The 15,483-nt window shown below is 34.0% G+C and overlaps 2 protein-coding genes across 4 annotated transcripts; one reads left to right on the top strand and one right to left on the bottom strand.

Annotated features, from left to right (window-relative positions):
• The first annotated feature begins 301 nt into the window (after positions 1–301).
• On the top strand, positions 302–10,198 carry GPS1 (geranyl diphosphate synthase 1). Of its 2 annotated transcripts, none has more exons than XM_088211067.1 (12): positions 302–651; positions 1,881–1,973; positions 2,364–2,444; positions 2,582–2,653; positions 3,081–3,212; positions 3,321–3,407; positions 3,710–3,781; positions 4,134–4,219; positions 6,853–6,985; positions 8,292–8,381; positions 9,277–9,375; positions 9,512–9,734. In XM_088211067.1, exons 1-12 carry the CDS (start codon positions 511–513, stop codon positions 9,530–9,532), a joined length of 1,107 nt encoding a protein of 368 aa, XP_088067193.1. In that variant the 5' UTR covers positions 302–510; the 3' UTR covers positions 9,533–9,734. The 2 variants fall into 2 exon arrangements, with proteins under 2 accessions (XP_088067193.1, XP_088067192.1); XM_088211066.1 differs by lacking the exon at positions 9,512–9,734 and adding an exon at positions 9,766–10,198 and having other exon boundaries at positions 306–651.
• Positions 10,199–12,345: 2,147 nt separating this feature from the next.
• LOC110819631 (Chaperone DnaJ-domain superfamily protein) lies at positions 12,346–14,711 on the bottom strand. 2 transcript variants are annotated; one of them, XM_088211772.1, is made up of 7 exons: positions 14,183–14,711; positions 13,569–14,059; positions 13,427–13,482; positions 13,210–13,278; positions 12,982–13,110; positions 12,714–12,890; positions 12,346–12,634 (listed from the first exon to the last, which is right to left on the bottom strand). In XM_088211772.1, exons 1-7 carry the CDS (start codon positions 14,641–14,643, stop codon positions 12,590–12,592), a joined length of 1,428 nt encoding a protein of 475 aa, XP_088067898.1. In that variant the 5' UTR covers positions 14,644–14,711; the 3' UTR covers positions 12,346–12,589. The 2 variants fall into 2 exon arrangements, with proteins under 2 accessions (XP_088067898.1, XP_021904576.1); XM_022048884.2 differs by having other exon boundaries at positions 13,427–13,494; positions 14,183–14,708.
• Positions 14,712–15,483: the final 772 nt, after the last annotated feature.

Here is a 15,483-nt window from a genome sequence, read left to right as displayed (position 1 = left end):
TACGTGATGTTACATACAGTTAACTATTGATAACAACATTTAAAAATAAAAAATAAACTATCCAAAATATAGTAGAAGTTAACAACATAATTCAAATATATAAACTATATACCACTTATTCCAAAATAATAATAATAACAATTCAATATAACAACCAGACAAGAAGACAGTAATATCAAAAATATTTTCAAAGATACCTTATAAAATTCAAAGTAGATTCCATAATTATATCATTAAATATGTTTTTTTTCCAACAAATTAGGTTTGCTTTTTCAAGTCCTTCGTTGTTTTTGCAATTAAGTAAAAAAGGGTGGAACAAAAAGTTTACACGGCTGAGCTTCGTCTTCGTCAGCAGCATGTTGGGCTTACTATTTAATTTACAGCTTCAACTTGAAAGCGGTCATGCTGCTGTTTCTTCGCTTTTCTTTCTTTGACCGCTGCTCTCCATTCTTCACCATCTATTACCTTCCGTACCCGACTGTCTCTCTGATAGACCTTGTTTGAATCAGGATGGTATTTTCCAGGGGATTTTCTCGGATTTCTTCGAGGATTCTGAGAAAGAGTAGCTTGTTTGGTTGCCCTTCTTTCATCCCTCCTCCAGCTCACTTTCTGTCCAATCAGACTTCGTCTCTCTCCGATTCTACTCCAAAGGTAGCTTTTTTTATGTTTCGTTTCTCTCTTCTTGTCGATCTAGTGTTTTGGAAAACCCCGTTTCTTCCCCACTTCTCTTTGTGGTTGGTTTGATTTTTGTTAATTGGGTATTTTTCTTTGGGCTAGAGATGAATTGGGTTTTCTTAGTTGTTAGAAAATGCGTGTGTTTGCGCCTTTTTTCTTAGCCTGGAATAAGGGAAGACAAAGAGTAAAGGCGACGATAACATTGGTATTGGTATTCGATATTATAATAAATGAAGTGCTGGGAGTTTGGAGTGTATTAGAAATTGACCTTCAGGCAACCTTCATTTAGAAAAGTCTGTCTGTTCTTGTGTTTATTTTATTTTGTAAGTTATGAGCCCTTTTTTGGCCTATGTTTATTGAGAAAATGTGCTTCTTAAGAAATATTTGCAACTGGTGAATTGATTTTGGTGGGGTGATGAAGGACCTTTTCGAGATATTACTCAAGGTTGAGAAAAGAACTACGCCTGACTATTTCTTGTAGTGGTCATGCTGATAAGAGCATATGGACAGTTGTGTAGTTACCTTCTCTTTTAATTTATTCATTTTTGATGTTGATCGTGGGGAGATATGCTCCTATTACTAATTCATGGTACAAGAAAGGTTTGGTTGTTTGGTGTAACAAGTTGGTACTTGTCCTTTAAATGACTTGCTTCGCTTTTTCTCATTTTCTGTCAATGGAATTGCTTTACGTGGAACGAAATGAGAAGGAAGCAAATATAAGATACAAGAGTTTGTGGAGGTAAAGATGTGAAAGTTATTGGAAATTTGAGTTATATGACTGTATATAGTTTGCTCAGTTGATAAGATCATTTTTTGAAGTCAGGATGAAATTTTCTGGAATGTGGTTCCTCTGAGAGTTCTAAAATCTGTTTAATTAAATATTTTTGAGGAAATTTGTCAGGTTAGATTTGAAGGGATTAGAAGATTGACTTATGCAAGTGGGATAGTTTAACGTGTAGATTTTTCTACTCATCCCATTCTCTATATGCTAGTTATAGACTGATACGTTGTGGTAGCTATTTGAGTGTTTTTTTTTCCAGTAAGTATAGGTGTAACTAAAGGTGATGAATATGTATATTCATTTGACATGTGATGACCAAATGTTTTCATTTGACATGCGATGACCATTTACATTTTCCTTGTTTTTCTTCCCTGTGGGTGATAGTTGACCATCTTTACTTGTTATTCCTGTGGATGATCAGTAGGTTTTCGGTTGCAGAGAAACTTACTTGTGGAGTTCTCATGCTTTCTATGGTGGTAGGCATCTAAGCTATCATCAGAGCAGCTCCATAATTGAGGTCAGGTGTAGCATTTTCATATTTGTTCTCGATGTTCGGTTTATGCCATCATTTTTTATCTTCAGTTTTCCACTTGTTTTTCTAATGTGAAGTACGAATGCCCTCGAACCCGCATATCTCATCTTCTGCTTTTATACTCAATTTTGTTACTGTGCACAAGTTTTTAGTAGTGTGGTAGTAAGGTTACTCTCTAGTTGCCTTTTCATGGTCATAGCTTTAACCTGCAACTTTAGATTTTTTTTTGGTTTCTTTATATAAATATCCCCATACATTTTGCTCTTATAATTAAGTTTTTTGGGTCTTTACCCTTAGTACGAGATATATATTTGTACTCTTCATTTTATCTTGTCCCCTTTTCACTCTATTGAGATATGAAACACTGTTTATCAGGAAGAGCTTGATCCATTCTCACTTGTTGCTGATGAGCTATCACTTGTCGCTAATAGATTGCGGTCAATGGTTGTTGCCGAGGTATCTAGTTAGTGAAACTATCTTTTATGTGTAATTTATTTGCATTAAAGCTGGGGATTTTCTGTCCAAGTGATTTTTGTTTGGTGAAAGAGGCTGGATTTGCTATTACCTAACACATTTGAATGGTTATCATTTAGGTTCCTAAGCTTGCATCAGCAGCTGAGTACTTCTTCAAAATGGGAGTAGAGGGAAAAAGATTTCGTCCCACGGTAACAGTTTTAATGCTTTAGTTTGTAACTATATCGACTATAGCTGTCTATGTTCACTGTGAATTTGATTACCACTACCAGATTTGATGCATCTCGGATTTGCGGCTTGGTTCTTGCTACTCAAAAATTATGGTCTTGTAGCTTTAGATACTCCTAGAGATGAGACTCTAGGCAAATTCCATAAGGCCCAAACTTATTATTTAATTTATCTAAGGCTGTCATATCAACATTCATTACTTTGAAATGTTAATCTAAACTCAGCTAAGCCTTAATTTCAAGGAAGTTAAAGGAAGTTATGTTATGCCTTACTGTTAATACTTTCATTAGTTGTGTTTGACATGTCATTTTCTGTTTCTCTTGTCATCCTTTTTCATTTCCTAATATTTTAAACATGGTGAAAGGAGATAAGGCTTAATGCTCATTGCAGGTTTTATTGCTGATGGCAACAGCTTTAAATGTACATATACCCAATCCACCTCCTGTTGGAGAGGGCGATACTTTGACAACTGAACTACGTACAAGACAACAGAGCATAGCAGAAATCACAGAGATGATCCATGTCAGTTAGATTTCTTTTATCATCTGTATTTACTCCCTGAATCATATATTTCTTCCCCATCAACAATTCTGGTGTTGCCACTTTTAAACTAATCATGTTCTTGTATAGGTGGCAAGCCTTCTGCATGATGATGTCTTAGATGATGCAGATACAAGACGTGGTATCGGTTCATTGAATTTTGTAATGGGAAATAAGGTGCTTATTGTTTCCTGTTTTTTCAAATTTGGAAGTTCTTCTACATCAGCCGTAAAAATAGGGAATAAAAAGTTCTAAAGAATTTGTGGAAGAGTTATCATTTTACCGTCTTTTCTAGCCTTTGTTGACATGTATTGTTGTCTACATCACCATGTTATGACTGATAAAGTGGATAAATATGTTATAATATATATTTTTATATATGCATATGTATATATCAAGGCTCTTCTTCAGTGTCTGGCAGTAACAAAATCTAAAGAAAATATGTTGGTGTTCAATTTTTTGATTCACTTTTCATGCAGTTAGCTGTATTAGCTGGAGATTTTCTGCTATCTCGTGCTTGTGTGGCTCTTGCTTCTCTGAAGAATACAGAGGTATCATACTGGATGTCATCATTCATATTACCGCTCCTGATTTGACAAACTTTTATGTTCCACATATTAGTTCTTTATTCATCACATTCAAGGATCTATAGTTAACTTACTTCAACAAAGCTTTTCTAGCAACTTCTTGGTATCCTTTTTCATCTTTGTTCTTAGTTGCATCTTTGTTCTTAGTTGCATCTTTTTATATAAGCTGATGCTTAGTCTATGGCCACCTGATAGTCTACATTGGTCAGGATTTTATTGTATTTTCCTAGTCCAGCTATATATATATATGCATCCAAATTCTAGCTGTTTCTGTATTTGCTAACTTATCATCTGTGCTATTACTTTGTGCGTGTAGGTTGTGTCCTTATTGGCGACAGTTGTAGAGCACCTTGTTACCGGGGAAACCATGCAGATGTCTACAACTTCTGAGCAACGTTGTAGGTACAACTGTTTTGCAGCTTTCTCATATATAAGCTTTAGGCTCAGTTCTCACGGCGTAATGTGTGAATTTGACTTCCACGGTCCTGTGAAGAAAATAAATTAAGATTTGAACCTTTTATTTCCTATTGCCGCATTTTTAAACCCTTCTGCTGAAGTCAATTAATTATTTTACTCATAAACCTGAGGCAGAGTGGTAATGCATGAGATTAGTGGTTGTGAATTTCTTCTTCATAACATAGTCTGATGTTATGAGCCCAAGGATTCCAATGAGATGTGCGGGTTAATTCAAGTTCACATTCTTATATGATAGTTTGGGCAGAAGAGCTTAGTAGGTTTAAATATTGAAAGAATTAAAATTTTAGATTTACTTTTTATAATCTTGCTTATTAGTTATGATTAATGCCTATACAAAGGCTGGCAGCTATCAAACAGGGAATGGATGATGATAAATTAAGGGATTGTGTTGTCTAATCTTTTAGATTTACTTCTCTTATGGTTTGTCATTATCTCGCTTGTGACACCCACACCCTTCAGATAATCATAGAAAGATTTAACAGTGAACTTCCATCTTTCCTCAGTTTGTCCCTATCCGAAGTCACTTGCAAGTCAGATAGTAAATGCAGTAAAACTTCATACTCGCTGACCTCCCAATCATTAAAATTCCTAATCATATTAACATTCCAACCCCTCTACTCCCCCCACCATAAGCTGCCTCCACTGAGATGCTCTTCCCCTAAGCTATGGTAAAAATATGTGGGAACTGGTCTTTAAAGCTCCCTCTCCCAACCCACTCATCCAACTGAAAATGAATTTTATCCCCCGTAACTAACTTCCACTTGACACAATCCAAAAATTTTCCACTACGCATGCTAATTTTCCTCCACAAACCTAAATCATGTGTTCTACCCATTACACCCCAGAAACCACCACCTTCCAAATTCCCCCAACGAGCTTCCACAACTCTCTTCCACAATCTCTCCTCCCTCTTCCTGTACATCCAAATTCATTTTCCATGTAGAGATGTATTCATCTCCATCAGAGAAACCCCTTCGTCCCACAGGCTTCTTCACCTCCTCCCAATTCACCAGGTAATATCTCATTCTTCCCTTGTCATCCCCCCAAAGGAAACACCATTGAATTCTTTCTATTTTCTTAGCTATCTTCACTTGTGTGAGCCAAAGAATAATATATGGGAAGATTGAAAAGTGTGCTTTTTATGAGCGTAAGCCTCTATCCTTTGACGAGAAATTCCTATTCCAGCTAGCCAATCTCTTCTCAAACATCTATATCACCGGATCTCAAGTCCCAATCTCCTTGTATCTAGAACCAAGGGGTAGCCCCAAATATTTGATAGGGAGCTTTGCCGTACTATACCCCAATAGCCTTGCAAGAGTGTCTTCGTCCCCCTGGTCACCGATTCTCACCATTTCCGATTTATTCAAGTTGATATCCAAACCCAAAGCTGCTTGGGAACAAATGAAGTACGCATCTCAATCTTAGGATCATCCTCTCTTCCGGTTGATAGAAAATCAAAGTATCATCTGCAAAGAACAAATGAGACACTTCGACTTATTGACTTCTTCTTCCCACCCGAACCCCCAGTAGCAAATCCAGCACCTTCACTTTCTCTAACAACTTGTTTAAGGCTTCCATAACAATAATGAATAATAGTGGAGAAAGTGTATCATCTTTTCTTAAACCTCTTGACACCTTAACATTTATGCCACTCAGACCGCTCCTGCTCAAAATTAATATGTGAACTGAAATAACCTCAAATACCATTTAACATCAAGGAAGAGAGTTCTGTCTTGAGGCCCTTCATTGCCTCCAGTCCCATACTGTTTATTTCAAAAAAAAATTGCCTCCATTCCCACAAACAAACCCCACAGTGAACCCTTATCAACTCGCCTATAAAGATACGTCTAAAGATTTCGACCACTAAGTACATAGAAATGGAGAGAGTAGAGACCCTTGTCTAATATCTCAGTGACCTCTAAACCCAATATTTAGGCTCTCCATTGATATAATAAAAGGGAAGCAAAGGTAAACACCTTTAGATCCCTCCTTTCCGTATCTCTCTGAATGCCTTCCTATTCATAACCTTGCCTAGAAAACCCAGCTAACCCACTGCATGCCTGCTCAAAATCTAGCTTATGAAATAGAATAGGATAGAACATGCTTTTTAATTTAACTAAATAGGATTTTTGATCTTTTGGAGCTAAGTTTGTAACTAGTCTTTTGGCATAGCTTCTCCTTATCATATAGGTGCCATCTACTTGTCGCCTTGTTGGTTTTGTTCTCTCCTTTTCACTTATTATTTATGTTTGACTCTAGCTTCCAGAAGTTGCTGGTACCTTGCAATCTATTGCCTACTTTTGCACATTGTTTCTAGTATTTTTTAAGAGAATCCCACACCATTTAGCAGTAATTTGACATATGAATGGATACTCTCTGATCAGTTAATGTTTTCTTTTGCTTCTATTGGAAAAAATTTTGGGCTTTTGGGGTCTGTATATTTGATTATGTGTTTGCTTTGGGAATCTATCAATATGCACTTTTCTTGATTTGTTCCTCAAGTATGCATGCTTTTCCTCTTTGCGTTAACAATGTAACACAATTATCCATAAATGCAGTATGGAGTATTATATGCAAAAGTCATACTACAAGACTGCATCACTGATTTCAAACAGCTGCAAGGCAATTGCACTTCTTGCTGGGCAAACAGCAGAAGTTGCAATGCTGGCTTTTGAGTACGGCAGGAATCTGGTTCGTAAATTTCTAATGTGATACTTTGTTGTAGTACTTGCTTGTATAATTAAATGTTGCAAATTTTTCGATGGATCTCCTCTGAGTTTATGCATGTTCCATTAGTCAAATCTGATAGAAGAAGGCATCATAAGGAAGGACCCTAGGAACTCCCACTTCTTTGAAGCAACTTTGATTGCTAATGAGGTCATGTACTTTTTTATTAGGGAGGCAATTACAAACTAAATTTGGAAAAGGTCTAATGACCATCTCTGTTTCGAGATTTTTATTGTATATGATGAAAAGGTTTATCTTTTTATGCTCAAGGAAAAACAGAATTTGAAAAAGGAAAGTGATATTAAGGACCAGTAGTAATGTTTTTTATGTGTATTTAAGTTTAATCAGTATGATAAAGTGTCCTGTGAACTTAGGTATTAAATGTTGGTAGTTATTAAGATAAGAATAAGTCAAAAAATGATGAGGTAGTTTTTATATTCTGGATAAGGTAGTTAATTTCCAGGAGAACTACCTGTCCTCTTGTAATAAAACCAGAATTTCTGTCCTTGGAACAGTTTCTGAATGACGAAAAATTTATCAAGTTTTGAGTAATTTTCTTTTTTTTTTTGAAAGAAAGTTTTGAAGTCTGTTCATACTCAAGAGGTCGTTGGATGCTCTCTTAATAAGCTCATACTTAGATCAAGAGAAGTAAAGGGCGGATGACACAAAATATCAGAAAATTCTTACTGATTTTCAGATTCATCGTCCCATAAAAAGATCCCTCAGTATAACCATCTAACAGCCTGCAATAATTTGTGAGAGGCCATCTTCCAGAGTGTGCTTCAATCTTCCGTTCAATTTCTCTCAGCATAACCATCTAACAAGAATGGTGGCGACATAAGATAGCAATGATCTGACACCTCTAACTTTCTGTGATCTGTTTGTCTTATTCTTAAATTTTATTTTATATTCTCTTGATGACAGAAACGTTTTTAGTTAAATTGGAAAACAAATGTTTTGACAGCGAATGAAAAATGTGTTCGGAGAGCAAAAGATAAGATACATACAGTAGATGCTTATCTTGTTGAAGTATAAAACAAGTAAGTATTGTTTTTAATTTTGATAGGAAGCAAGGAAAACAATTTTTTTTAGTTTTCTATTTGATCTGTTAGAAAACTTTGTTTTCTAAAATTAGGTCTGTTTTTACCTAAATTACGTTGTCTTGTAAAATTTACTGAAAAAGACATTTTCACCACTGAAGGAACCATAAATTTCTGTGTATAGAGCAGTACATTTTTCAACTGATTTTCATCTTTTGTTCCTTTTGCAGGGGTTGGCATTTCAATTAATAGATGATGTTCTTGATTTCACAGGCACCTCAGCATCCCTTGGGAAGGGTTCTTTATCTGATATCCGCCATGTAATTGATTTGTTCTTGATCTCATATCTGGATATTTGGAAACCTTTGACTGTTATAAGCTTGAACTTGGTGGTTATGCCCTTAAATGGGAGAAAATGGCTATAAACTGTAAACAGATTGGTATGCCAACCCACTTAGTTTTTAAGTTGTTGATAGCTGCTTACTGGTTGAGCACTTCGTGGTGATGCGGGTCAATCATTTAGGGATGGTAAAACCAGAATGCTGTTTGAGTTGCTATAATGGTTGTAGAAAGTGTGTTAAATGCCTATGCCATTGTGGCCGTGCCCTCTATTGTGTTGTCTTCTATGATACCTTCATCTTCTGTTTTGGTTTTTTTCTTTTTTCAGGAAAAAGAATAACTTTTAAATGCAGATATTAACAGGAAACTTAAGATCTGACCATTGTGTTGATAGTTTGTTTTTAAAATAAGCTTCTACGCATTTTCTTAAAAATAGTTGGTTATATGACTGGTTCTGATACTTGTTAAGTAAATCTTCTAGTGACTACTATTTGGATGCATATAACAACCATTATCTTTATTAATAGAGGAGCTACGGTTTATCTCAAAAAAAAAAATAGAGGAGCTATGGTAGTTGCACTTTTGGGTATATATTGCCACTTTTTGGTGTTTAAAGGGACAGCAGGAGGAAATGAAACATAATTTCTATATGAGTCCTTAGAAAAGAAATAAAATTTCTAGCTGGTGCTGTGTATTAAGTTATGAAAACTCCTTTAATAGTCCGGGGACTTCGTTTTTTTATTAGAAGTTGAACTGTTCCATCTTGAATGTTACTTGACTTTAGCTGTTAAATTTTCGACAAGAACTCTTCCGGATGATATTTACAGTTACAACTTAAATCCTTTGTTCCGTAATCGCAGCTCATGCTTTTTGCAGGGAATTGTGACAGCTCCTATATTGTTTGCCATGGAAGAGTTTCCTCAGTTGCGTGAAGTTGTTGACAGAGGATTTGACAACCAAGCAAATGTTGATATTGTAAGTTTCTTAATGCAATATTTAGGTCCTATTTAACTTTCTGGTGCTAATCCAATCCATTCATGGATCCCAATGCAATCATAAAGAAAAACAATATATGTTCTTTTGGAACTGAAAAAGGTTTTGGGTCTTTTAGGAACATGATCAACAAGTTTGATTAATTTTCGTCTCAAGCTTTTATGACGTCGGATTCAACCCTCATTTACGAGCTCTGATGCAGAATAATTAAGTCTAGATTGGCTAATTAAATACAAAACATTTGTACTATTTATAAATTATGGATAAGAAACTTATCAAATTTGTATTATCTAAGATTTTACAGTTAGTAACTTGTTATATATGAGATTTTATCTTATGAACTTCTCTGAGTTGATCCACATCTTGAGGCAGGCCCTAGAGTACCTTGGGAAGAGCCGAGGAATACAAAAGGCTAGAGAGCTAGCGAAGAAGCATGCTAATCTTGCAGCAGCAGCTATTGATTCTTTACCGGAAAGCAATGACGAAGAAGTAAGAAGGTCAAGGCGTGCACTTGTAGATCTTACTCAGAGAGTCATAACTCGGAATAAGTAAACAGAAGACTACAAAATCCTTGAATTCTTAGTCAAATCAATTGTTGCTTCTCTTAGGTGAGGGAAAACTCCCCTATAGTTTTCTTCAATCCAAAATTTTTGAAAAAAATTTGCTACATTTTTTTCATAATAATCATTTCATGGATTAGATTACTGTAAATTGCTATTCCGATAAATTGGCGAACTTAGTAACATATTACCCATTTGTTTAATCTAATATCAAGTGAACATTTTGCACTTGATTTAGTCGTGTATATCTATTATCAAATGAACATTTTGCATTTGCTTTCGTCGTGTATTACGAGAAAGATCATTAGGGTTTTTCACATATAACCAGATTAGAAGTTTGCTCGAAATTCAGGTTGAAAATGGAATTATGAAATGGGATTTCATTTCTTGCTTCTGTTTTCTTGAAACCTTGTTATGTTCATTGCTTACCATTTTGCCTCAATATATATTTGTTTTTGAATACCAAATACCATCCTCCCCATTTGTTTCATATCATCCAAAAAAATATTGACATCTTGTTTGAATTGTGGTGAATGATAGAATTTGAATGTGTTGTACTTTACGGGTGTGAGAAAATTATGTTTGTTTTAATTTTTAATGAACAAAAGACAAATTTAAAATAAATTTTAAAATTAACGAATTGGTGATATGTGGTCTGTAGATTTTTTTTTTTTTATACTCATATAATATTTAATTTTATTCTTATTTTTATAAATTATTATTTATTTTATTAAATATAAAAATTTAATTTGATTATATATAATAATTTTTTATTTAAATATAAATATAATTATATTAATAAATAATTTATTTTTTATTATATACTTATTATATATTATTTATTATTATATATAATAAATAATAATATAATTAAAAATATAAATATATTATTCTATGGTCTAAATAAAAATATCATTAACATACATTAATATACAGTCATCTAAATATAAAAAAATTTTGTTATTCTATGTGTTATTATCATTCAATGACTGTCATTATCATACATTAATTAATTATTACTAAATATTTATTTAAACAGAATATTAATATTTTAATCTTTATTTTTTTACATAAAAATAATAAAAATTAAAATATTTTTTAACATCGGATATATCTAATTACACATTTAATTCGTTGGTTAACTCAATTATCATTTAACAGATACGACTAATAATATTAGTAATATTTAACGAATAAAAATTAGTATACATTTTTTATAAAAAAATTAAAAAATTAGTAAGTAAATTAATTTAAATATTTAAAAATTGTACATATGCCAATTTTAACATTTAGGCTCTAAATGTTTCTAATTTTTCAACCACAAAAATCTCAATTGGAATATATATTCTCTTAGCATACTCTTATCAAATATTGAGGTTTTTTTTTTTTTATATATATAACTATATGAATGTGTATAGCTTTTTCTATGAGGTATGATGCATTATATTCTTTTTATTAAATTTAAAAATTACTAACTAATTTAGTTATACAATTAAATAAATCACCTTAAGATATGTACACAATGCAATTATGTGAATAATTATATATAATTATTATAATATTTAAAATATTATTTTAAAATAACCAGGTCGAACTGCGTTAGAGTTGTAATGTTATAGTCTCTTAATATTACTATGTCTATCACAATTTTTACGATAAAAACCATATATTAACTATTTTAATTCTAGAGAGTTAAACATTAGTTATGTCGACATATTAACGCTATAAAAACTAATTTTTATGTCGGGACGCATATTGTAAGACTGTAAATTTGTGATTTTATGATACATAATAACTAGGTTTAAGAATTGGTTTATATTTTATACTAAAAACAGTTTTCTTGTGTGAAAATATTATATGTATTGAATTTTGAATATTTATGTGAAGAGGAATTTAACAAAAGTTATGTAAAGATATTCAACACCAGCTGCCAAATTTGTTATGAACGCTTATTATTTTATGGAAGTATATATATATACACATTTTTTTTGGCACGAACAACTATTAAAGTATTAATTATATATAGGTTGTAGAGTTCATAAATATTTGTATTTTTCTTAAATCTTGAACATGTGGGTAATGGAAAATCCAAGTGGCAATTACTGAAGATTGTTCAAGATTAGTTGTTTAAAATTTGAAGACGAGTTGATGCATTTCTTCTGGAAAAAGGAAAAAAAAAAAAACAAAACAAAACATATTGCATATATATATATATATATACACACACTTAAAGACTAAAGGCAAGTTACTCGTGCACATACATGTATAATTTTTGAAGGGGGATTTTCAGAGGCTGGATTTATACAGAGCATATTAATTTTGTTTCAAAATTTATTGGGATTAAAATAAAAGCAAAATGAAGTTACAGAATATATATATATATATATATATATATCAGGTCAATAGACTCATCTTCTTGGTGGATTATCATCTAGAAAATTCAGCAAACAAATACATACACCATTTACCTAATGCATTCTGTCTCACTCTACAACTTGTTCACATAAAAAATGAATTATCAAACCGTATTTACGCGTGCACAGACTGCTCCATCCTCGAGCATAAATTAAAACATGCTTCTTGTCTTACAAGTTAGTATCGAATTCACCTTTTTATAGCGTGATTGAACCCGATTTCTACTTGAAGAAGGTGTCCTGAGAGATGAATACAGACCATGCATCCTGCAAATATTCAATACAGCACTGTGAGAATCTTACTAATTGGATAAGTAAAGTCGGTTCGAGGCGAGAGTGGTATTACCTGAAGAATGGAAAAGGCCTTCTGGGCAATGTATTTCTGAGCAGGCGTGGCTCCTTTTTGTTGCAGTTTATCAGGGTGAAGACATAGTCTTGCTTTCTGGTAAGCCTTTTTAACTTGTGAGCTTTCTTTAAGGTTTGTTATGGATATGGCGTACCAACCGCTATTGGGCCATAGAATCTGAAACTCCAATTCAGCTAAGAATTAATTAATTTTCTTTTAAATGCAGGAAAATCTTTAGAACAAGATGGGAAATTAATGGTATCCTTACATGATGTAGTGTTGAAAGCAGCAATTTGATGTTAGTTTCCTTGCCTAGAGACCATAACCTTATGTCTTCATCCATTTCCATCTCTAGTTTTTGCAGACGCATTTGATCAGAATCATGTGCCTTATTTATCTGTAATGACAATTGTATCAATAGAGTTTACTTGTAAGTGATGAGAGAGAAGTTCCTGCATGCATTTGAGCTTGCTTCTAAATATGGTAAGGAGCTTACCTCTTCTTCTGATTCTTCTTTTCCTTCTGCTGCTTTCCACTCTTTTTCTTTTTCTTCTTCTTCTCCTTCCTGAAAAAGAAGCAGTGCCACAAATACAAATGATTTCTGTTTCCTCATTTCTAAAGAAACTCACAAAGTCAAAAAGTTGTTCAAAACCCAATAAGAATTTCACTCAGGTCCTCAAAAGGAGTATGATTTGCCAAATAAGCTATTTTACCATGGAAGAAGACATAGTTCCGTGTCCATCTGCTTGACGCTCTGCCAATGCCTCATCTTTACATCTCTCTGCAAAATCTCAGCAACCTGAGCCATCAATTACATCCACATAAATAATCTCACGAGAAAGGAAAGAAGATTACCATATCCTGTTTGACGCGAGTCGTGTTGATTACAGCTCTGGAACTTCTCCTTAGCCCAGGCAATTGCTTCATCAACAGACACCGCTTCACCACTATAATCACAAGTAGTGATCTCAATCACATAAGAGCTCATCGCATCATCTTCTTCATCCTCTGGTTCCAGCTCTTCAACTACTCTACTGCTACTCTGTACACAACTCTTGGAGAACGGTTGTGGTTCTTGACAGACTGAAGAGACAGGAGAGGAATTAGGGGAACTGACAAGATCCAGATCCTCACTACATATCTTCATACTCCTGTATGAATTTGGTTCAACACTGAGGGTTTCCGGAGACGATGTTCTTCGCGAGAAGCCACAGTATGAGCTCCTCGTATTCTCGTACAATTCCTCTTCTGCAAACTCATAGCCTTCCACAAATGAAGGTCGAGCACAACCAAATGCTTCTCTCCTAGCTTGCTCTGTGTTCCATCTGCTCCGCACATTAATCGGCCTGTAACAATCCAAAAGGATCGTCTATATTACAGTCTTACCTACCATAACTCCCTCCGAAGTTCACCTTAACTATGCAGTAAAAGGAAAACACAAGCTAATTTTCAAAACTCGGAAAACAAACCTGAGTTTGGAAGCAAAAGACGACAATGCCACGTCATCTCCGATCGCCGGCCGGAGCGGGCTTACCTCCTCGGAACTCGACTTCGACTTCGTTTTCGAGCTCGGCCGCGACCGTTCCCTCGATCTCCGTCCAAAGCAGTCCTCCGGCCGGAACACGTTGGAAAACAATCCATCCTCCCTGTAAGGGATCCTAAACGACGGAAGGCTCCTCCCGCCGATTGAGGAACGGAAGTCCTGTGGCGGACGGAAGATCTCCTCGTAGAAATCGCCGGAGAAGCGGCGAGATAAAACGGTGCGCGGTGGACCGCCGAAGACGTCGGCGAAGTCTTCAGGAGCGAGAGCTTCCATGGTGGCGATCGAGTGTCTGGTAGCGGTACTGTTGTTGGAGGAAATGTCGAGGGAGGTTTTCCGGAGAGAGAAGGAAGGAGCAGTTCCCATGCGCATCCGCCATGATTCATCCATTAGTAGAAGTTTTGTTGCAGAGCAGAGTGGAGAAGAGAATGATTGTAGTTGAGGAGGGAGAATGAGGGAAAGCTTTATAATATTGACTGTACAGTTGGAGAAAAACAGTTTTTTTTTTTTTTGTTTTAAATAATAATAATAATTAATTAATTAATTAATTAATGGGAGAAAAAGTAGCTTTTTAAAAAAGAAAATAAAAAGAAATTCTCTCTTTTTTTAAATTTTAAAATAATATTCTTAGGTTAATAATTCATTTTAATTAATCATTGAATTTGTTGAAAAGAATATTCTTGACCCTTTATTTTTTTTTTTTTTGTAGTAAAAAAACTAGTCTTTTTTTTTTTGGGAAAAAATAAAGTAAAACTTTATTTAATCTATTATAATTATTTCGGTTGTGAAATTGTAGACACACGAGACTCAAAATCTCGTGCTAAAGAGCGTAGAGTTTTCAAACTCTTTTCAATACATAATATTAAAATACTAATTGAATTAAAATAAGTTCGACAATAATAGATAGAATAAGTTCAGCAGTGATAGAAACGCATGATACGATACTAAAAAATTTATTAAATTAAAACAAGTTCGATTATAGTAGATGGAATAAGTCCGGTAAGGTAGATACGCGTGACATAATATCGAAATATTCATTGAATTAGAATAAGTTCGGCAGTGAACCATAAAATCTTATTGATTTTTTTTTTACTATATATAATAAATGAGAATTTGATATGAAATTGTCCATCTTATAATTCTTAAATCGTAAGTAATAATAAATCGATCGAGTATCTGATCTTATACTTCAAGATTTGAATATTATGAGTGAATTATAAGTTTGACAAT

This window comes from Carica papaya, chromosome 9 (genome assembly GCF_054855325.1).
Source record: "Carica papaya isolate Zhongbai chromosome 9, ASM5485532v1, whole genome shotgun sequence".
Classification (NCBI taxonomy): Eukaryota; Viridiplantae; Streptophyta; class Magnoliopsida; order Brassicales; family Caricaceae; genus Carica; species Carica papaya.
This window is presented reverse-complemented; position numbering and strand designations above follow the sequence as displayed.

Excerpts from the sequence above, each read along its gene's own strand:
- GPS1 (XM_088211066.1), top strand. The coding sequence starts at position 511 with ATGGTATTTTCCAGGGGATTTTCTCGGATTTCTTCGAGGATTCTGAGA. Across the intron at positions 652-1,880 it reads TCTCCGATTCTACTCCAAAG|GTTTTCGGTTGCAGAGAAAC; the intron begins GTAGCTTTTTTT and ends GATGATCAGTAG. Across the intron at positions 3,782-4,133 it reads CTTCTCTGAAGAATACAGAG|GTTGTGTCCTTATTGGCGAC; the intron begins GTATCATACTGG and ends TTGTGCGTGTAG.
- LOC110819631 (XM_022048884.2), bottom strand. The coding sequence starts at position 14,643 with ATGGATGAATCATGGCGGATGCGCATGGGAACTGCTCCTTCCTTCTCT. Across the intron at positions 14,060-14,182 it reads TCTTTTGCTTCCAAACTCAG|GCCGATTAATGTGCGGAGCA; the intron begins GTTTGTTTTCCG and ends GGATTGTTACAG. Across the intron at positions 12,635-12,713 it reads AGGCCTTTTCCATTCTTCAG|GATGCATGGTCTGTATTCAT; the intron begins GTAATACCACTC and ends GAATATTTGCAG.